The sequence below is a fragment of the Panulirus ornatus genome, chromosome 34, assembly GCF_036320965.1.
Source record: "Panulirus ornatus isolate Po-2019 chromosome 34, ASM3632096v1, whole genome shotgun sequence".
Lineage (NCBI taxonomy): Eukaryota > Metazoa > Arthropoda > Malacostraca > Decapoda > Palinuridae > Panulirus > Panulirus ornatus.
The window spans coordinates 17,008,494-17,032,090 of NC_092257.1; the positions used below are offsets into that span (position 1 = coordinate 17,008,494).

Below are 23,597 nucleotides of genomic sequence, written 5' to 3' on the forward strand. Positions count from 1 at the left end.
GCATTCTGCCAATTCTCGGGCACCTCATCATGAGCCAGATCAATAAAAAAAAAGGCCTAACAAATCACAAAAAGTCACCTCCATACTGCAATCCAATCTACTCCAACTACCTTGCTACATTTTTCCTCTCTTTTCACCAAACACCTGCCAAGAGCGAGGCTGTCACCACCTCCACATTTTTCACCAATCACCCAAATACTCTACATCTGCCACCCTGTCATCAAATGCATTTAACAATCCTTCAACAAAATCCATTTCCTTTTCATCTCATCACTGCCCATTAGGGTACCATTTCTCCTTTCACCCCCTTCACTAATGCTCCCATTTATGAATCTGTTTAGTAATCTCCTAGTGCTGCTTCCTATATCTTAGTAATACATTCCCACCAGGCCTAGATTACTGTTTCTTGGTTGTTATATTTATCATATATGACGCTCTTTCAATTCATATGAGAGAAAGTTTTTCACCTTACTTGAAAATCACCCATTTTGCAGAAAGACTGGTAAGTTAGGTACAGCATTATCAGGATGGAGATTGCAGAAAAATTGAGATATACGAGAAAAGCAATAAACTGCTAACATGAACATAATTTTCAACTATCAGAGTATCAGAGATATATTCCACCAACTCTATATCAATATTCCTGGATTGTAATGTTTTTTAATATAGGAAGATCAACTGTAGTCTCCATATAAAAAGAGCATATGAATATAATCGAAAGTGTGCAGGAGAGCAACCAAACAGGTGCCATGTCTGAGCAATCTTACATATGAGGAGAGACTGCAAGTTTTACGGTCACATACGCTATTGTACCAATGACTAATAGATTACTGAGACTTAAAGTTCCTAATGTAAAGTAAGATTATCAATGAGCAGATATTTCTTCATTTCAGATAGGCAAAACAAACGGCCATAAAATGATCTTCAAAAAGAGACCAAGGTTAATCATTAGGAAAATCAAATCATTTACAGAGAACTTGATATATGTATATGTCTAGCTCCTAGAGTAATCGAAGCCAGATGAATAAGGTCTTTTGAGAAAAGACTGAATACGTTCAAGCGGAAGAAAGTCATTCTTTACAACAGTAGAGCTTCCATGACCAGAGTCACCGGATTAGACCCCAGTTACAGTGGGGATTCGGTCGAAAAACTGGTGCCACAGATGACCAATGCCTCCCACCAGAATTCAACTAAGTAATTATATAACGATACGAGAAGGATAGTGTGATTCTTAAGTCCTACCTTACAAATCAACACATACTCTGACCTGTTCTTCTGCGCCTAAATGCGGAGATTCTGGTTCCACCACGGTGCTTGACGATCCGGTTACATTGTTAGGTATTGACGTAGCCATGACTGAATGATGTAGGGTAGTAGTTGAGTACGTTGGGATCACACTCACCAAATACTACCTTTCTACAAGTGATCTCAAGGTAAACAAAACTCAGCTGATGACCTGATCCGTTTTCTTTCGTCAACGTATCATTCGCAAATGAGGTCAATATAATTTTTCTCTCATTGCTATCATTTTTGGTCAGTAGACAGTTATTTCTATTTTAAAAATTACAAAGATTTTGGAAAATATCATTCATCCATACGTTTTGCATTAGACTAATCTTTTCCTACTGGATCATGGGTTAACTTCGGTTATTTTACCAGTGAACGAAAAATGGAGTGTTTCTGACGCAAGAATAGAGAAATGCAGGTAAACAGTAGGAATAATGAATCTACCAGAATGCTTTATCATGGTAGCCCTTTGAAAGCAATTGGTACGATTGTGCATTATACTTTGCATTGGTTGATATCACGTAGGTTTAGACTATTTGCATCTATGTTTTGTATACTGTGTCATAGTGTCATGTCTTTACGTTTTATGTAACACTAATTCATTTTACAATCTTTGAAATTATGTAGAAGTATAGAAGGCTTATTGATACCTTCGTATGTGTCTTGCCTACGCTCCTTGAGTATTGAGTTCAGATTTGACAGCAAACAAATATGAATATACATGACCCTTAATCATTCTTCTTAATCGCTTGTTCAGTCATCAAGACTGGTAAAAGTGGTGTTTAAGACCGCCCAGCTGTTTACCTAGGAACATTGACAAAACTCATACAATAGTGTAGAATACTTCAAGTAAAATGTATTGAAAGTACCCATGGAAATTTTTATTAATTTTTTTCTTGAGAATACTTCACAAGGGGGTGGGGCATTGAAGATGAGGGAAAATGTGTTTCATGTAAAAGAAAATTGGGAAATGAGGTGATTATTAAGTGTATGAGCACCATTTCAATCACTGAGTGGTATATTACCTGTTTAGCAATGTCTTCAATGCTAGAAGGTTAATTTTTTTGTATTGATAATGTTTGGAGAATAGAGTCGTGGAGTGTGATTAGAATTTTATTCTGTTTTATGATATTTTAAATAATGAGAGTAAGATTTTTATGTATGTTGGGAAGCATAGGATTAGATAAAGTAATAATAGATAACATGTATAAAAGCAGAACTGATGAAAATCAGTTTGTAGATGAAATGTGGCCAGTTATATGATAAAATACTGGTATACTACTAGCATTGAATTAGATTAATTGTTGTACTGTTCTTAATCATTCTTTGCTATTTGTTATTCAACCTCTGTTTCTATTGTATTTTATGTTTGTTATGCTGCAGAATTCTTAGATCATTAAAGTGTATGTGGATCAGGTGTTTGCTTTGAAGAATATATGTGAAAAATACTTTGAAAAACAGATGGATTTGTACGTAGCATTTATGGATCTGGAGAAGGCATATGATAGAATTGATAAAGATGCTCTGTGGAAGGTATTAAGAGTATGTGGTGTGGGAGGTAAGTTTCTGGAAGCGGTTAAAAGTTTTTATCAAGGATGTAAGGCACGTGTACAAGTAGGAAGAGAGGAAAATGATTGGTTCCCAGTGAATGTCAGTTTGCTGCTGGGGTGTGTGATGTCTCTATGGTTGTTTAATTTGTTCATGGACTGTTTGTTAAGAAGGTGAATGCATGAGTTTTGGAGAGGGGCAAGTATGCAGTCTGTTGTGGATGAGAGGGCTTGGGAAGTCAGTTGTTTTCTGATGATACAGTACTGGTGGCTGATTGGGTGAGATACTGCAGAAGTTGGTGACTGCAGAAGTAGGTGACTGAGTTTGGAAAAGTCTGTGAAAGAAGAAAGCTGAGAGTAAATGTGAATAAGAGCAAGTTTGTTAGGTTCAGTAGGGTTATGGGACAACTTAAGTGGGAGATAAGTTTGAATGGATAAAAACTGGAGGGAGGGAAGTGTTTTAGATATCTGGGAGTGGATTCAGCAGTGGATGGAACCATGGAAGCAGAAGTGAGTCATAGGGTGGGGAAGGGGCAAAGGTTCTGGGAGCATCGAAGAATGTGTGAAAGGTGAGAACGTTATCTGGGAGAGCAAAAATGGGTATGTATGAAGGAATAGTGGTTCCAGCAATGTTATATGGTTGTGAGGCATGGGCTATAGATAGGGTTGTGCAGAGGAGGGTGGATGTGTTGGAAATGAAATGTTTGAGGACAATATGTGGTGTGAGGTGGTTTGATTGAGTAAGTAATGAATGGGTAAGAGATGTTTGGTAATAAAAAGAGTGTGGTTGAGAGAGTAGAAAAGGGTTTATTGAAATGGTTTGATCACATGGAGAGATTGAGTGAGGAAAAATTGTCAAAGAGTATATATGTGTCAGAGGTGGAGGGAACAAGGAGAAGCGGGAGACCAAATTGGAGGTGGAAGGATGGAGTGAAAAAGATTTTGAGTGAGCGGGGCCTGAACATCCAGGAGGGTGAAAGGCGTGCAAGGAATAGAGTGAATTGGAATGATGTGGTATACTAGGGTCGACATGCTGTCAGTGGATTGAACCAGGTCATGTGAAGTGTCTGGGGTAAACCATGGAAAGTTTTGTGGGGCCTGGAAGTGGAAAGGGAGCAGTGGTTTCGGTGCGTTACACATGACAGCAAGCGACTGATTGTGAACGAATGTGGCCTTTGTTATCTTTTCCTAGCACTACCTTGTGCGCGCGTAGGGGAAGGGGTGACATTTCATGTGGGGTGGGGTGGTGATGGGAATGGATGAAGGCAGCAAGTGTGAATATGTACATGTCTATATATGTATATGTCTCTGTATATATATGTATGCATATGTTGAAAAGTATAGGTATGTATATGTGCATGTGTGGGCGTTTATGTATGTACATGTGTATGTGGGTTGGTTGGGCCATTCTTTTATCTGTTTTCTTGCGCTACCATTCTAACGCGGCGGACAGCGACTAAGTATAATCATGAAAACAATAAAAAATGTTTTTCATTTAGAAAATATCTAAATAGTACTTTATTATAGTTTTAGTTATACTTTATTTTGTAATTGTACCATTCTTTCAATTTTTCAGGACTTTAGGCCAGAGTGAAGTCAGCACAAGGCAGTACAGTGTAGTACAATGATAAGCTATGAAGGGATACATGATACATTGAATGCCATTCTTGTGATTATCATTGTCTCACTTATTATAGCAATAGCATGGTTGTCCACAAATGTGAGAGAACAGCCTTTGATAGCTACTGCAGTTGTAGTATTTCAGAGTGAAAATAATGGGGAGGGGGATCAGACACGTAGTCAAAGTGACCAGAATCTTAGAGAGACACAAGGAAATAGTGTACGAGAGGGAGAAGCGACTTCTATAGGGTCAGTTTCTCAAGTGAAAGAAAATGGAAACTTAGATGTCACTGAAGAATCAGAAATGGAAGTGAGACAGAGGTCTGTTGGAGAAGTGGCAAATGAGTGTCAGACTAGAGAAGCATATGATATGAGCTTACCACAACCAGAGGAAGTTAGTAGAAACTCATTACAGAGCAGTAATGAAAAAGACAGTAACACCATACCACCAGATATACACTCAGGCCAGCCTGATGTGTTACAGTGTCTTAGTGAAGACCTAACCTCTGGTGAAAGCCACACAACAAACCAGCCCAATGAATCTTCAATTCCGTCCCATGTATCACCTTCAGAGAAGGTTGGAGATGACTTGCCTGAAATGGAAGTCAGAAAACGACGATTACAACAGTTTATATCTATGGGTGAAACCACTAGTTGTGCAGAGACTCATTCTGAACAGTCTGTTTTATCTGAACCTTTAGGAGTAAGAGATACAAAGAATTCTGCAGAAGACAGAACCATTGAAACTTCTGATGGTGCTCATTTAGATGAGGAATGTAGTCACATTACAAAAACCAGAGAAAATTTTTCTTCTTCCTTAGTGTCAGATCCAGCATCATCTGTAAAGGAGAATGAGGAACAAGAAAGGCCACCTGGAAGCATTAAGATTCGTCTGAAATTCTTAGATGAAACACAGAGATATGTATTTGCTCAACTCACTGAGCAAGTTGGAAGCTTTAAAAGGTAAGGATATATGTTTACACATAATTGATCAGTCAGACAATATTATTTCACTTAACCTTTGATGATGAATGAATTTATATTGATATGAAACTATGATAAAGAGACACTTATGTAGGTGGGTCATACTACACTAATGGACATGAGAAAATGCTCATAACTGAAGATTTTTGTCATTGCTAGTCTTTACTGGTTAACCCCTTCTCTCCCAGAAGATACCTCCTTACCAGTTACTGAGTAACTGCGTAATCAGATGTTCACTTCTGGTAAGGTTGTAAAGAAAGTCATTAAAGGTGAGGATGAATTGCTAGTTAAAGTAGAACTTCTGTAAGTGATAGGTAAGTGAATGTCTTGTTTGATGTTGACTTTAGGTTCAAAAGGGGATATTTTATGTCGCCATTCTTATTTACATTGTTATTGATTTTGTAGTGATAGAGGATTTATTGTATTGTATTTGTCTGAACAAGATATATTAATTATTGATAGTTGAGATAAGTTAGTATGATGTATGCATTTTGGAAAGAAATTGATATAAGAGTTGAGCTAAATTCAGGGTAAAATCAGTTGTACTAAATGATGTGAATGAATGAGTAGGATACCTAATTAAAATAGATTTGTATGAAAGTTTAGTGCATCAGACAGAAATCTGATATAACTTTGTAAGTAATGGTAATCTATCTATCTACTTATCTATATCTCTGATGCCTGTTCCACTTGGAACTCCCTCATGGGGGTGGCCACAGCTAAAGAGTCTCCAAAACTAGTGAACTCGAGGGCCACTTCTTAGTCTTTAGTGCCTCACCCTTACCCGTCCACTGGCAGAGGGCAACTCTAGCAGTGTTTGTAGAGCCTCCTACCTATTGTTCCCACTGACTTCTACCTAATGCGCCTGCCTAATGTTCTTACCAACTACTTCTACTTAATGTTCCTACCTAATGCTCCCACCTAAATGTTCCTGCCTAATACTTCTGTCAGTCCCTCCTACCATTTTGCCAAAAGGCAGGGCTAACACATAGTGTTCACTGCAGGAAAATCTTGAGTAATTAAGAATGAGCTGTGTGAGTTAAGTGTTACATACAAGGAGAGATTGTATGTTTGTGGACATTATGCCAGTAGTCAGGTGTGGGTGAGATAGAAAGAAAAGACAGGTACTTGGATCAGAGGAGTGCAACTTGACAACTACTAAAGTGCTGGCTCACTAAGTGGCTGTTACTAACCCCCCTGATACTCAGGTGGGTAGTACTGGTAATATATTTCCCAGGCCATCGGATTCCCATCAACTATTACTACCTAATGGTAAGTCCATATGAAATACATTAAATAATTTGAAAAAGGAAGAATAACAACAAGTATAAGAAACCCAGGTGTAGGTTCATTGATAACAGAAATTAGGAATGTTCTAGTTGAGTATAGGGAAATATAGATATTACAGAGAAAGAGGCAGGAAAGAAATGCCTCTTAATAAATGCCTAGAAATATTCTACTCATAACAGTTTTGCCTTCAGCAAACACATATTTCTCTTCCTGTTTTGCTTCATTTGAAAAGTAAAATATACACCTGTACAGGTACAAACTTTCATCTGCCTCTGATAGTCATCAGTTCCTCTATGTATTGCATGTATCATATTTGGGTACATATGACTTTCATCATGCCCAAGAAAGTGTAAATACACCTTATATAAAGATCTGTGGGTGACTGAGGTGTCTCATGTATTTTACATTTGGGCACATATGAGTTTCATCATGCCAAGTATAAATACACCATGTGTGAAGATCTGTTGGTGACTGAGGTGCCTTATTTTTTTTTTTTACAGCTATGGCTGGTAAATAATGGTAGTGTTTATTGATAATTGGTGGAATCAACATGTGGGTTTTATATGAGGTTGATACATTAGGTCCCCTTATGATGACCAGAGCAGTCTGTGAAAGAATCTTCACATGGGAATGAGAACAGTGAAAAGGATAAAGACATTGAAAATAAGTTAGGGATGTATATGAGTTACCTCAGAACCTGTATGTACTTGATCCACCCAATACGTATATATGGTTAAGTAATAGCCAGACATAATAGTTGTTTCCTGTGGTCAGGGAAAATTGGGTAATCATTGCCAATTATTAGCATAAATAAAGATGTTATTTTCTGTTAGAGATTTTGAAGGAGCTTTCAATTTGTTGTTAACTGGGTAATTAGGTTTAATAAACTAAAAGACAGAATAACTGACAATTTTTCCTTCTTAGGAAGTTGAGAGTTGACTTGATCATAGAACGAATGCATTTTCTTTGGACATAATTGTCTGTCTGTGCAGATAGAGTTCTTACAGTGGATTTTGTCAACCTTTTATGCACTTAGAAGTGTTTTCTGTTGAGGCACATAAAGTTCTTTCATTTGATTAGGACTTCTATACATGCTGTGAAACAGCAGACTTTTATTGTTTTATAAACCTGAAATGTTTTTTTGTGTAAATTATTTAGCATTTATATTTGTGGTTTTTGGATGTGAACTATCAGTTGGTGTGTTTATTTTTATTACAGACAACACTTCTCCATAGAAATGGATGCAAATCGATGCATTCGGCTTATATTCAATGGTCAGCTGTTGAGTCAGGATACTTCAACTCTTGCACAATATGGCTTGTTTGATAACTGTGTGGTACATTGTCATGTATCACAACCACAGCATACAAACAGAACCAATGGGCAGTCAGAATTAGCAGCACAAGATGAAGATGATGCCTATGTTTCAGGACTTTTGGTAAGTATTATGAAGCAAGTACTGTTATAGTTGAGAGAGTTTCATTTATGGACCCCTCCATGTGCTACTATCTCCCTCACTTGTAGAAACAGTCCTGTCTTTGTGATTTTTTTTCCCCTATCTTAACCCTGTATATGCTCTTATGTTTTTATTCTTATGTATATACTCTCACACACTTCCCAGCCTAAGCCAGGTACCCATGCATAGACCAGCCCTGAGAGGAGGATGAACAGCTGGGTAACCTGTTAGCCGATTGCCACACCCAGAACTCAGAACCTGGGTAGACCAGTACATAATTCATGGTCAGCAGTGCAAACTGCTACACCGTAAAAACCCATGTTTGTGTGTTTCTGTAATTACCTATATATAATTATGCATTTGTACTGAACAGGAAGGGTTCGTCATTCTACACTCATACAACTTACACTTATCTATGATGTCCGCATTTACCTGTTGTGGATAAAATGAAAGTGGATTATGAGAGGGGTGAATATTAGTGCTTATGTACCTGGCCTTGAGAAGACTGATGAAGAGTGGCAAGTGTTTTGGGAGGAGCTGGGTGAGTATGTCAGCAGTTTAGAAGTGAGAGATTGAGTATTAGTGATGGATTATTTGAATGCAAAAGTGGGTAATGTGGTAGTTGAAGGTATGTTGGGGGCATTGGTTATTCAGGAAAGTAAATGGAAATGGTAAATAGCTTGATGAGTTGTGTGCTGAAAAGGACTGGAGATTGGGAATATATGGTTTAAAAAGAGGTCATACATAAGTATATATGGAGTAAGAAAGATGGTAAGCAGGGGGTATTGGATTGTATATTGATTGATAGACATACAAAAGAGATCATTGGATGTAAATGTTATGAGAGGGGCAGCTGGTGGGATGCTGGATAATTACCTGGTGGAGTAAAGGGTGAAGATTTGTTGAGGCTTTCGGGAAAGAGTAAATGATGTGGGTGAGAAGAGGGTAGTGTAAATAAGCATCAGATTGAGGAGGGACAGTGTGATATCTGGAGTGGTAAAGGATGAATGGATGAGGTGTTTGCTCTGAGGAGTGAGTGTGAGATATTCATACAGACACAGGATTTGTATGTTGCATGTATGGATTTGGTAAAAGCATATGGTAGGGTTGATAGATGTGCTTTGTGGAAGGTGTTACAAATATCTGGTGTAGACAGAAAGCTAGTAGAAGCAGCAAGGAATTTTTATCAAGAGAGTAAGAAGTGTGTTCAGTAGGTAGGGAGGAGAGTGAGTGGTTCCTGGGGTGTGTGATGTCACTATGGTTGTTTAATCTTTTTATGGATGGGATGGTAAGGGAGGTAAATGCATGGATCTTGAAAAGAAAGGCAAGTATGCTGTCTTTTGTAGGTGGGCTGGGGGAAGGTGAGTCATTTGTTGTTTGCAGATGACATAGTGCTGATTGCATATTCGTGTGAGAAAATGCAGAAGCTAGTGTCTGAGTTTGGGAGTATGTGAAAGGACGAAGCTGAGAATAAATATGAATAAATGCATAAGTATTTAGTTCTATTAGGACGTAAGTTTGAATGGAGAGAACTTGGAGAAAATTAAGCATTTTAGGTACCTGGTAGTGGACATAGTAGTCATAGGTTGGGGAAGGGGCAAAGGTCCTGAAACCATTGAGGAATGTGTGGAAAGACAGATCACTATCTGGAAGGCAAAGATGTGCATTTTTCAAGGTATTTTAGTCTTAATGTTGTTGTGTGCTGTGTTAACATGCTGTCAGTGACCTAAACCAGGGAAATCACAGAAAGGTCTATGAAGCCTTGTTATGGATAGGGGGCTGTGGTTTTTCTGCATTACACGAGAGCTGGAGAATGGATGTGAGCGAATGAGGCCATATATTTCAAGTGAAATCTGTTTTGTTAAGTTGTACATTTACATGTGTCTTCTGACTTGATAGTGTGTCATGGCCAGTCTGGGTAGCTTAAGTATATTTTTCAGAACACCAAGAAAATATGGTAATCACTTGATATTACCATATGAGTAGGTGGCAGGTGAAGCATACATTGTCTACAGTTTACTGATTGCTTGAATGTTTACTGATGTCACTCATGGATAGCTTATTTAACAGGGTATGTCAGCAGCTTCAATTTAGAGAAGATCTCTAAGGTTTTCAGGAGGCATAGAGGATTTTCATTTTCTGCCGGCCATATGTTTTGTGTCCATTTGTCATTTATATATAAACTCAAAAGATTCGTATTTTCAGGACCCAGTCTTTTAATCCCTACGAATCCCCTCCCCCCAATAAGTGTATGCCCTTCCCGGATTGAAAACCACAGCTTTAATTATCAGTATGTTGATGCGCATTATGGACCAATGCACAGTAGTTATATTCTTAAAATTGTGGATAGCTTCAAATTCTTACAGTATTTGGGAATGAAAGTGGCTGTAATGAAAATTTCAGTCAAGCAGTAAAGGATTTTCAGTTTTCACCCCAAAATACAAGTTCTGAACAAGAAAAGGGGTTTTTGTCACTCTTCTGCAACCTTCCTCAGATGGTATCATTGCTTAAGGGGTGTAGATCTTTCCTGTGTGGCTGTGGTAATTCATCCTTTAAGAGAGGGAGATTCCAGTGTGGCTCTGAATCACCAGTGAAATTATTTATTTAGTTTTTTTTAAGTTTATTCTTCTTGTCTGAAAGTCTTTTTTCCTGTAGACCCTCACTCATGAAGGTAATTCATGCCCTTATGCTTGCAGGATAAACCAAAAAGGAGAAAACTTTTGGTTTTGATTGAATAACATTTTCCTCCAAAGGCAGTTTCCTGCAACCAATTTTTCTTGTTTTTTTATGCTGCTTACCTTTCCCTTGTCTCAAAGAAACTTTTTCTGCACCAGCTATGATGGCTTTTGGCTTGATGCCTGAAATTTGCAAATATTGAGTCCTGGCTGGCCAGGATTGAGTATTTCACAGATATCTCTGTGACATTATGATTGGTGGAAGTTGGGCCCAAAAGGAGTAAATACTCATGTTATGGTTGAGTTGTTAGTGAAGGTTGGGGAAAGCCAGTGCTTCCTAACCAGAAACTCTGAGGGTTGACAGGTCTTAATCCTGAGAAACGATGAGAGTTGGGAGGCCTTAACCCAGTCTTTCTAAGAGAATATCAAAGTAACTTTGATGCTGGTGGGATACTGGCCTGGAGAAAAAAAATTTTTCGTTTTCCAAACCTTTGTTTTCCTGAATATTATACTGCAAAATTCTGTGTACTCATTAACTACAAACTTCACAGGAACAGAAGGGGTTGATCCCAGTTAGTTCAGGTATCCAGGATCTTATTGTAATGGGAGCCCCTGTGTAATAACAGCTCATATAGTGACATTTAACTGCTGCAAAGTTACAAATTAGTGTTCGAACACAGATAACACTGATAGTGACACATAACCCCATGCAATTGTGACACTTATGAAAAATAATATGGTTGGAGGCAGAAGAACTCCAAGAGGATAGGGCTAAAACTTACCCTGACAAATACAACTTCTGTAAGCAGGAGGTTAGTAGAAATATTCAACCAAATAGACAAAGCTGTGACTCTTGCTAATGTTATGGATCTAGACCATGAATGAGCCTTGGTGTTCTCCAGAAGACTTACATAGGTTTCACATGGCTACAGGGAGCCTCATTGAGAAAGAGGTGTGCAACACAACTAACATTGGATTGCTTTTCCTAAAGGTTAGGAAAGTCTCTCCTTCACCTGCAACTGAAACAGATGCAGTGGATAATTCATGGGGTAAAATAGAAAACCCCAGTGTCCCTCCCTCTTCCTCCTAGTAACCCTCATGCCACTCCATCTGATTCTGCCTCCACATTTTCTGATGACTTTTCATTAACTATTATCTAATGATAAGTTGATCTTAAGCTTTTTCATTTATGTTTCTTGCTTAATTGTCAGATATGAAAAAGTTTTTACCTTAAACATAATCCCTCTTGTACATTGGGTTTCAGCTGCTCGTGTAATGAGGAATTACTTAACAACAGATATTCCAGGAATGTATCCATGTCATTAAGCAAGGGCTTGATATATATATTTTTTCTTTTATACTTGATTGCCGTTTCCTGCTCAGCGAGTTAGCAACAGGAAACAGATGAAGAACAGCCCGTCCACTTACAAGCACATACATATATACATAAACACCCATTCATGCACATATACATACATAAACATATCAACATAAATTCATTTTTTTTTTTTTTTTTTTTTTGCTTTGTCGCTGTCTCCCGCGTTTGCGAGGTGGCGCAAGGAAACAGACGAAAGAAATGGCCCAACCCACCCCCATACACATGTATATACATACGTCCACACACGCAAATATACATACCTACACAGGTTTCCATGGTTTACCCCAGACGCTTCACATGCCCCAATTCAATCCACTGACAGCACGTCAACCCCGGTATACCACATCGCTCCAATTCACTCTATTCCTTGCCCTCCTTTCACCCTCCTGCATGTTCAGGCCCCGATCACACAAAATCTTTTTCACTCCATCTTTCCACCTCCAATTTGGTCTCCCTCTTCTCCTCGTTCCCTCCACCTCCGACACATATATCCTCTTGGTCAATCTTTCCTCACTCATTTTCTCCATGTGCCCAAACCATTTCAAAACACCCACTTCTGCTCTCTCAACCACGCTCTTTTTATTTCCACACATCTCTCTTACCCTTACGTTACTTACTCGATCAAACCACCTCACACCACACATTGTCCTCAAACATCTCATTTCCAGCACATCCATCCTCCTGCGCACAACTCTATCCATAGCCCACGCCTCGCAACCATACAACATTGTTGGAACCACTATTCCTTCAAACATACCCATTTTTGCTTTCCGAGATAATGTTCTCGACTTCCACACATTCTTCAAGGCTCCCAGAATTTTCGCCCCCTCCCCCACCCTATGATCCACTTCCGCTTCCATGGTTCCATCCGCTGCCAGATCCACTCCCAGATATCTAAAACACTTCACTTCCTCCAGTTTTTCTCCATTCAAACTCACCTCCCAATTGACTTGACCCTCAACCCTACTGTACCTAATAACCTTGCTCTTATTCACATTTACTCTTAACTTTCTTCTTTCACACACTTAACCAAACTCAGTCACCAGCTTCTGCAGCTTCTCACATGAATCAGCCACCAGCGCTGTATCATCAGCGAACAACAACTGACTCACTTCCCAAGCTCTCTCATCCCCAACATACATACATGTATACATACACAGACATGTACATACATACACATGTACATATTCATACTTGCTTGCCTTCATCCATTCCTAGCACTACCCAGCCCCACAGGAAACAGCATTGCTACCCCCTGCTTCGGTGAGGTTGCGCCAGGAAAACAGACAAAAAAGGCCATATTCATTCACACTCAGTTCTAACTCTCTAGTGTAATGCACCAAAACCACAGCTCCTGATCCACATCCAAGTCCCACAGACCTTTCCATGGCTTACCCCAAATGTTTCACATGCCCTGGTTCAGTCCATTGACAGCATGTCAACCCCAATATACCACATCGTTCCGGTTCATTCTGTTCCTTACATGCCTCTCACCCTTCTGTACATTCCAGCCCAATTGCTCAAAATCTTTTTCACTGCATTCTTCCACCTCCTTCTGCATTTTTGTAATTAGGGAGAAGTACTGTCTTTAATGCCACAGTAGAAATGAGAAATGTTTTTTTTCTCCCTTATACACTGAGGAAAATGGCATTTTTTTCCTTTTGCTGTGAAAGGGTTTAAGGTGGAATGGTTGTAGGTTGAGGGAAATACAAAAGACAGATGAGAATTCCACAGCCTTGCCATTTGTGGATAGAAGGAAGTACCATGATGGTCACTCCTCATGTGGTCATTCTCCAAAAAGAAACTGGGGAGCAGCAGCTAGAGCTATACCACAGGACCAGTTGATATGGGCTGAGACATACACACAGATAGTTTATGATAGCAGTGGCTAAAATGATACCTGTACAATAGAGACAGGGAAGTACCATCATGACAGATTGAAAGGAATAGGTGAAGAGAGGAGACAGTAAAAGATTAATCAAGGTACCTAATCTACAAGTACCCATGACACGATTTTGCCAAGGTGACAGGGTTATACTATGATGCTCTCCATTTAATTTGTTTGTTGGGTATCATTGCTTCCCGTGACTGCCACGGGTATCATTGCTTCCCTTGACTGCCACTCCTTTACTTATCATATGTATTGCTTGTTGTAAAATGCTGGTTTTTTTGGCAACTTCTTCCCCAGGCATAATTATCCATTTGAGTCTCATCTGGTACAGTATTGTTTTCATCCATGAGTCCTTTTTTTGTTTTTGTTTGTTTGTTTCTATAGATTTTTTAATTCTCCTGGTGTTGCATTAATAAGTTCTGATTTCCTCGCTGGTCTTTCATATAATTTTGGTTGATGCCTTCATATTGTATTTCCAGGTAGTATCTTTGATATATTGATATTGATTTTGTACCTACCTTGCTGAGTTGCTCTCAGGTTTAGGATCCTACTCTTTATACCCTCTATTTGTTGCCAGGCATGTGGTGTTTTATATATTTCTCTCCATGTTTGTGGACTAAAGAGTTCAAGCTCTTTCAGTCTTTCGTGGTAGTTTATATTCTGAAATCATTATTTTACTTGTAAAGTGTTTTTGAATTCTTACTTGTTTATTTCACATTGAGTAACTGGCTACCAAGCAACACAGCATTATTCAGTTTTACTTTTTTATATATACATTAAACATTTTCACCATGAGCTTTATCTCGTCATAAATGTTCTTGATATTATGCCATTCTTTATTCTGCCGGTGTTATTGTATCAGTGTGCTATCTCCTTCAATTAAGTTTCTGAGTTGTAAGTATTCCCAAATCTTTAACTTCGGCCAAGAGAGAGTTGAAAGAAATAGATGCATCAGATATGCAAGTAGTACATCAGAATGGGATGGATGAGACCACGTAAAGTGTGGAATAGCTGTTTTTCAAGTTGCTAAGCTTTCAAAATATTAGAGAACTACTGTCTTAGATATTGGTGTTGCCAGCTGAACTTAGAGTACTGTTCTAGTTTCCGGTAACTGATTTTTCACTCCTGGTAGGCACCTCTCCTGTACTGTGTGATGGTCGTGATGTGGTATCTTCGCTATGAATATGGCCACCTGTTCAACACCATGTCAACCGTCATCCTTCTGTTCCTCACAGCTCTGCTTCTGATTTCTACATACCTCTTGTACATCACACAAAATGTGCCTGAGAATGGAACTTCTGACCAGATTTCAGCACGTCCACAAACTGAGGCACAAACTACTTTATAAAGAAATAGTTAATTTTCTGATAATGCTTCAGATTTCAAATCCCATGGATTACACCAAATTTCTTATTGTGATCATAATTAGTAAGCTTTTTAATGCATTCAGCATCCATGGAATGTTGTGAAACGAGAAAGGCCAGAAATAATTATCTGGAGAATTATTTGTATATTTTCTATGTTTAATGCTTTTGTATTTCTTGTACATGGTATTTTTTTCACAAAGAGGTCTCTTAACTGCCAATCTAAATGATGAATTTGTTCAAATTACAGCCTATACTGATTCTCTGAATGGCAAAAATTAAATATGAGATTATAATACTTGGAAACATTAATGATTTATCTCTCAAGGACACTGCGCAGCTTTTTCTATGGGTATGTTTGCATATTATTTGCACTATGTACCTCAACTGAGTAGAATGGCTTTTGTCATTAGAGGAAAGGTTTGCCTGCTTAGGCCCCCAAGATAGGGGAGGGATAAGCTCTGTGCACATCTAAGCAAGTAGCACGCTGTAGGATTGTGTTCACACTTGATACAAGTAATCTCTGGCCTCCAGTTTTACTGGCCATCTCTTTCAGTCTTCAAATAGAGTAATCCTGATAGGCTTTTTGTATTTGGTTTAGTAAAAAGGGACATATAAGAAAAGAATATGACCAGTGCCATCAAAGGAGATTTAGATTTTTTTTTTTTGGGTGAATTATATATATATAATGCGGGAAATGGTGAATAGTATGAACGAAAAGAAAAGATATATATATATATATATATATATATATATATATATAACTATAATAAATATGTAAGAGGGTAAAGGATAGAGAAGAAAGAACACTACCCATGTATCTCCTGCAGTCTTAGAAGGCAACTAAGATGGGCAGGAGTGGGAGGCTTGAAATCCTCTCAAGTATTATTCCCTTCCAGAAGGAAGAAGTCAAACAAGGATGTTTCCTCAAAGGCTCAGTTGTCTGTTTCTGAAGCTACTTTGCAAAGGCAGGAAACAATGACCAGGTATGAAAGGAAAGTATATTGAATATCATTCAGTGCTATTTCCACTGGCTGAGCAGTGATGACATGGAAGGTATGATAAGCAAATATATCATTTTCAGCCCAGTGACCTTTAATTTTTTTTTTCTTTTTTTTTCTTTTTTTTTTTACCTGTCATACTTGCTTTAGCATGTCATATCAGGAACAAAGGAATATGGCCTCATACACCCAGTCTACATTTGTCCTGAAATTAGTAACTAAAACCAGAGACTCCTATCCAAAGACAAACTCCACAGACTAAGCTATGGTTTATCTTAGCCGCTTCATATGACCCAGTTCAGCTCATTGTTAATATGTTGACCCATGTATACCAAATGGCTCCAACTTATTCTGTTTGATGTATGCTTCTTATCCTTCTGAAAGTGTGGGACCCTGTTTCCCCAAAACCTCTTTTACTCCAGTCTTGCATCTTGTATGCAGTGTTCCCCTACATCTAGCACCTTCTACTTCTGACATAAAGATTAAGTACTCTTTTTCAATCTTTCCATGTGGCTGAACCATTCTAGCATGCCCTTTTCAACTCTCTTGATCATAGTACATTTACTGCCACACCTTTCTCTGACAGTTTCATTTTGAATATGATCAAGCCAGCTTGTCACATATTGTCCTGAAGCATTTCATTACCAGCATACCCACTCTTTTCCTTTCTTTTATATTCAAGGCCCAAGACTCATGTCCATACAACACCGTCGGGACTATGGACTTTACCATCATGCATAACCATCTTTTCCCCAACTGATGTGGATCTTCCATACACTCCTTAACTCACCCAAGACCATAACTCCTCTCTCATTTTGTGACTAAATTCAGTCACTATGTTTCTGTTCACTACCATATCCACTGTAAGGTATCAAGAGCACCCTTACTCCTCTCCATTTAAACTTATGCTTGATTCATCCTCGTATCTCTCTCTCTCTGCTGGAAATCATGACCATACTTTTATTTACATTAACTTAAAATTTTTCATTTCTAAACTCCCCCAAACTTTGTCATGAGCTTCTTAAGTTTCTCTTTAGAGTTTGCCATCAGAGACCTTGTTGTCTGCAAACAGAAAATGATTCACCTATGTCCCATCCCTACTACCCCATCCATGAACAGATTATACAGCATTGGTGATTTCACAAATCCATGACAAAGACTCCACCAGGAACTACCCACCATCCCGTTTGATGCACATGCATGTCCTACTCTCATGGTAAAATCCCTCTGCATTTTGTAAATTTACATTTACTCTGTGTATCTGAAGCACCTTCCATAATGTATCTCGATCATCCCTATCGTGTTTTTCCAGATCCGTAATGCCATGTGCAAGTCACTCTTTCTTCAAGTATTTGTCACACACACACCTACCTCTCCTTAAACCTTATTGCTCCTCCTTAATCAGCTGCACTGTTCATAACATCACCCCTTCCACTACCACTCTCCTGTATGCTTTGCCAGGTATAATCAACAAACTTGTGCTTCTGTAATTTGGACTTTCATTGTTTTCTCCCATGACTTTGTACAAGGCATTGTACATGCACTCTGTCAGTTCTTAAAGCACCTCACCTTTTGCCATATATATATATATATATATATATATATATACCACTTTCCCATCCAATCTCGTTACTGTTACTTCATTTGTTCCCTTGTTCTCTCACTGTTCACTTTCTTCCAAGCCATTCTCGTAATTGCCCAAAGTTAATCAATACTCTACTTCATCACAAATCTGCACTTTTTCTCTACTTTCACATATATTTTATCTCTTCCTAAACCCACCACAGACTCTTTTCTACTAAGAAATAGTCAGACATTCAACCTGCCACCCTTCTTAGCAAATTCATATCTGTCAGCCTCTCCTTTCTTTCAGTATTACACAACAAAATCCATTAAGTTTGGCTGATATCCAACCCTACTTCCCCATATATGCATATGAATGCTCTTTTTCTTGAACCACATTTCTGATCACTTTTCCTCATGCAGCACATGACTCAACAAGCTTTTACCATTTTAATTCTCACTGGGAATGCCATACCCTTCAACTTATGTTCTTAATTGCGACATGACTCTTGCTTGCATTCACCTTACCTAGTACAAAGATTTGATCCTTGCATCAAAACTTCCGATATATATGTTTATCTCTCCTCAGAATGCATTTCTTCTGCATTCTCATTACTTAAGTATACATACAAACGCTCACTTCTCATAGTCTACTTTTATTCTAACCAATATCAATCTTAGACTCGCTTCTTGCTCTCTTATCACAGTCCCACATTTGTACTCTCACTAACCTGACTTTACTCTCTGAGCATTTCTAAGCTACTTCAACCCCTACCCTTTAACTTTGATGGAAGCCTGGAATGCCCAAGTTTCTTTCATCAGATATAGCATTTATCTCTCCATTCTTTTTGTCCTGGTTACAACCATACTTTTTCAGTCACTCCCTTCTTTTTGTTGTGGTTACAACCATGCTTATTCAGACACCCCAACTTAAGCCTGTAAAGCAGAATCCTCATAAGGCTCAATCTTCACTTACTATTTTTTTTTTTTTTTTTTTATATACTTTGTCGCTGTCTCCCGCGTTTGCGAGGTAGCGCAAGGAAACAGACGAAAGAAATGGCCCCCCCCCCCCCATACACATGTACATACACACGTCCACACACGCAAATATACATACCTACACAGCTTTCCATGGTTTACCCCGGACGCTTCACATGCCTTGATTCAATCCACCGACAGCACGTCAACCCCTGTATACCACATCGCTCCAATTCACTCTATTTCTTGCCCTCCTTTCACCCTCCTGCATGCTCAGGCCCCGATCACACAAAATCCTTTTCACTCCATCTTTCCACCTCCAATTTGGTCTCCCTCTTCTCCTCGTTCCCTCCACCTCCGACACATATATCCTCTTGGTCAATCTTTCCTCACTCATTCTCTCCATGTGCCCAAACCATTTCAAAACACCCTCTTCTGCTCTCTCAACCACGCTCTTTTTATTTCCACACATCTCTCTTACCCTTACGTTACTTACTCGATCAAACCACCTCACACCACACATTGTCCTCAAACATCTCATTTCCAGCACATCCATCCTCCTGCGCACAACTCTATCCATAGCCCACGCCTCGCAACCATACAACATTGTTGGAACCACTATTCCTTCAAACATACCCATTTTTGCTTTCCGGGATAATGTTCTCGACTTCCACACATTTTTCAAGGCTCCCAAAATTTTCGCCCCCTCCCCCACCCTATGATCCACTTCCGCTTCCATGGTTCCATCCGCTGACAGATCCACTCCCAGATATCTAAAACACTTCACTTCCTCCAGTTTTTCTCCATTCAAACTCACCTCCCAATTGACTTGACCCTCAACCCTACTGTACCTAATAACCTTGCTCTTATTCACATTTACTCTTAACTTTCTTCTTCCACACACTTTACCAAACTCCGTCACCAGCTTCTGCAGTTTCTCACATGAATCCGCCACCAGCGCTGTATCATCAGCGAACAACAACTGACTCACTTCCCAAGCTCTCTCATCCCCAACAGACTTCATACTTGCCCCTCTTTCCAAAACTCTTGCATTTACCTCCCTAACAACCCCATCCATAAACAAATTAAACAACCATGGAGACATCACACACCCCTGCCGCAAACCTACATTCACTGAGAACCAATCACTTTCCTCTCTTCCTACACGTACACATGCCTTACATCCTCGATAAAAACTTTTCACTGCTTCTAACAACTTGCCTCCCACACCATATATTCTTAATACCTTCCACAGAGCATCTCTATCAACTCTATCATATGCCTTCTCCAGATCCATAAATGCTACATACAAATCCATTTGCTTTTCTAAGTATTTCTCACATACATTCTTCAAAGCAAACACCTGATCCACACATCCTCTACCACTTCTGAAACCACACTGCTCTTCCCCAATCTGATGCTCTGTACATGCCTTCACCCTCTCAATCAATACCCTCCCATATAATTTACCAGGAATACTCAACAAACTTATACCTCTGTAATTTGAGCACTCACTCTTATCCCCTTTGCCTTTGTACAATGGCACTATGCACGCATTCCGCCAATCCTCAGGCACCTCACCATGAGTCATACATACATTAAATAACCTTACCAACCAGTCAACAATACAGTCACCCCCTTTTTTAATAAATTCCACTGCAATACCATCCAAACCTGCTGCCTTGCCGGCTTTCATCTTCCGCAAAGCTTTTACTACCTCTTCTCTGTTTACCAAATCATTTTCCCTAACCCTCTCACTTTGCACACCACCTCGACCCAAACACCCTATATCTGCCACTCTGTCATCAGACACATTCAACAAACCTTCAAAATACTCATTCCATCTCCTTCTCACATCACCACTACTTGTTATCACCTCCCCATTTACGCCCTTCACTGAAGTTCCCATTTGCTCCCTTGTCTTATGCACCCTATTTACCTCCTTCCAGAACATCTTTTTATTCTCCCTAAAATTTACTGATAGTCTCTCACCCCAACTCTCATTTGCCCTTTTTTTCACCTCTTACACCTTTCTCTTGACCTCCTGTCTCTTTCTTTTATACTTCTCCCACTCAATTGCATTTTTTCCCTGCAAAAATCGTCCAAATGACTCTCTCTTCTCTTTCACTAATACTCTTACTTACTATTTTTACAAGAGAATAATTTTTTTTTTTTATACTTGTCTGCCATTAAAAAAAAAAAAAAATTTGCTCTTATCCATTCTCTAGCTTTCATGTGCAGTGCACAGAAACTGCAACCCTTTATCTACAACCAGACCTTTCCATGGTTTCCCCATGGCTACTTAACATGACCTGGTTCAGTCCACTGATAGCATGTTTATCCATGTATACACATTATCCTATTCATTCTATCCCATGCACACCTTTCACCTTACTGCATGTTCAGATCCTGACCACTCAAAATATTTTTCACTCCATCCTTCCATCTACAGTTTGGGGTCGTCCTCCTCCTTTTCCCCTCCAAATCCGACACATATATCCTCTTTGTCAACCTCTTTTTCACTCACTCTCTCCTTATGTCCAAACCATTTCAGTACATCCTCTTCAGCTTTATCCACCACATTCCTATTGCCACACCTTACCCTTGTATTACTTAGCCCACCTCACACCAGGAATTCTCTTCAAACATTTCATTTCTGACACCTCTACCCTTCTACACATTCTGTTATAACCATGTCTTACATCAATGGGACAGTCATACTATTATGTGATAATACATAAGGAAAAATGATTCATGCCATTTACTGCATCCCCATTAATTACCTCATATGACATGCATGGGTTACATCGGTAGTATTCTTTCTTAGTGCCAAGGGGATATTCCACAGGATTCACTAATAATTGGTGGAAGTATGAAAGTGGTGTGCACATATTATTTCACAACTACTTGAAGCAAACATCGGAAATGCACTCTGTATTTTAGACTGGAAGATGGGGCTATGGTGGATAGAGTAAATGCATTTTTTCATCACTCCCATTGAACACAGTTAAGAGATCTGCTGTATTCATATATTTCACAAACTATGCTTTTATATCCGTTCATGTCTCATAAAGTATGCATCAGTTTATTTTACCAGCATTCATAAGGATTGTCATTAAAATTTGCATTTATTAGACAGTAACTGGAACATAGTTGTTAAAGTGCTTTAATTTGAAGAAAAAGATTTTGCTTGAGATATATTTGTTTCATAGTGATAGAGTAAATATGAGATAAGAGATGACATGGATTATTGCAGTTTGAAAATGAATACAACTTCAGGATAATGGTGAAGTTATGGAGAATATGAAATGTATACAGTATCATCAGTAAGTGACTGCTGTACTATGGTCTCTTGGGAAAGGTTTTTTTTTCAGTAAAACTTTCCACCAATAAATTCATTTGCTGTGCTTTCAGAGACTTAGATGTTTTTCTAGGGGACAATGTGTTCTGACTGATATTTCAGCAGTTTTCTTTTTCTCTAATAAAAAATGTAAAAAAATTCCCCTTTGATGTCTACTGATTTTTATGTTATGTTTTACCTAAAGTTATGTTGTCAGACAAACTCGTTTTTTCTTTTCTTTGTCAATGGAATGCAGTGAGGATGTTAGTATCTACACTGCTGCACTTTGCTTTCCTATTAAGGTAGGTGGTGCATTCAGTATATTTAAATTTTGAACTGTCATGTTCACTGAAATCAGAGTACAATTTTTATATTTGAGTTTACATTCTTATAGATGATAAAGTTATATGGGATGATGTCTCAAACTATACATAATCATGTAAGTTCTAGGATATCAGTGATACTCTATTTGTCCTACGCTTTGAAAAACCACAGAATATTTCTATCTCTTCCTGTTTCTCATTTGGTAATGTAATAAAATTAGCCTTCAAAAAAAAAACACTTTGTGGTGAAGTTTGTAAGTTTGAAGATGATTGTTAACAGTATAATGAAATATTTGATTTTGGATTTGGTAGCATGCTCTGCAATAAAGAATTCCTGATATAATGTTTATAGATCAGGATCCCATCTGTAACCCAATTTCTTTAGTACTGCACATCATGGCTTAGTAGTTACATATGTTGCTGCCATTCTGTATTCATAGTAATTCAGGCATATCAACTAAATTAATATGGGATTGTCGTCCTCATAGTATCAATGGCACCAGGATCTGAATGTTACCAATCAACTGAAAAGTTTTAATAGTAAAGAGTGGTTCATGAAAAATATTTGCATATTTTCATGATATGCCCAATAAACTTTGTTATTTTTGGGTTCCATATCATATGGTCTTTAAATGAATGATTGTCACACCTTATTACAAGACACTTTTTATATTCAAATGTCTTATCTATATCTCTGACAACCATTCCCTTCAGGAATTCTTTCAAGGGGGTGGCCATGGCAGAGTCCCCATAACAGGTGAACTCTAGTGCTGCTTCTTAGCCTTTTTAAGTGCATCACCCTTAATAGGGCATTGCCTGAATGTTCCTTCTGACTTTTGCCCAATGCTTAAACCTGAATGTTCCAACCTTCTACCACTATCTATTGTTTCCTACCATTTT

At 38.6% G+C, this 23,597-nt stretch overlaps 2 protein-coding genes across 10 annotated transcripts in view; one reads left to right on the forward strand and one right to left on the reverse strand.

Annotated features, from left to right (window-relative positions):
* LOC139759952 (E3 ubiquitin-protein ligase PPP1R11) overlaps positions 1-1,493 on the reverse strand; it is a 54,975-nt gene extending 53,482 nt beyond the window's left edge. For 7 of the 8 annotated variants that reach the window (XR_011715182.1, XR_011715181.1, XR_011715180.1 and 4 more), the window contains exon 1: positions 1,268-1,474. Coding sequence is in view for 5 of the 8 variants with exons in the window: in XM_071682633.1 (XP_071538734.1) it covers positions 1,268-1,354 (87 nt within the window). In the remaining 3 variants the exon portion in view is untranslated. Of the gene's footprint in view, positions 1-1,267 lie in introns of all 8 variants that reach the window. The other variant, XM_071682631.1, reaches the window with a different exon arrangement.
* A 69-nt stretch (positions 1,494-1,562) lies between these two features.
* LOC139759954 (uncharacterized) lies at positions 1,563-23,040 on the forward strand. Of its 2 annotated transcripts, none has more exons than XM_071682643.1 (4): positions 1,563-1,705; positions 4,411-5,417; positions 7,947-8,166; positions 15,261-23,040. In XM_071682643.1, exons 2-4 carry the CDS (start codon positions 4,459-4,461, stop codon positions 15,474-15,476), a joined length of 1,395 nt encoding a protein of 464 aa, XP_071538744.1. In that variant the 5' UTR covers positions 1,563-1,705; positions 4,411-4,458; the 3' UTR covers positions 15,477-23,040. The 2 variants fall into 2 exon arrangements, with proteins under 2 accessions (XP_071538744.1, XP_071538745.1); XM_071682644.1 differs by having other exon boundaries at positions 1,669-1,769.
* The last annotated feature ends 557 nt before the right edge of the window (positions 23,041-23,597 follow it).

Excerpts from the sequence above, each read along its gene's own strand:
- LOC139759954 (XM_071682643.1), top strand. The coding sequence starts at position 4,459 with ATGATAAGCTATGAAGGGATACATGATACATTGAATGCCATTCTTGTG. Across the intron at positions 5,418-7,946 it reads CAAGTTGGAAGCTTTAAAAG|ACAACACTTCTCCATAGAAA; the intron begins GTAAGGATATAT and ends TTTTTATTACAG. Across the intron at positions 8,167-15,260 it reads CCTATGTTTCAGGACTTTTG|GCACCTCTCCTGTACTGTGT; the intron begins GTAAGTATTATG and ends CACTCCTGGTAG.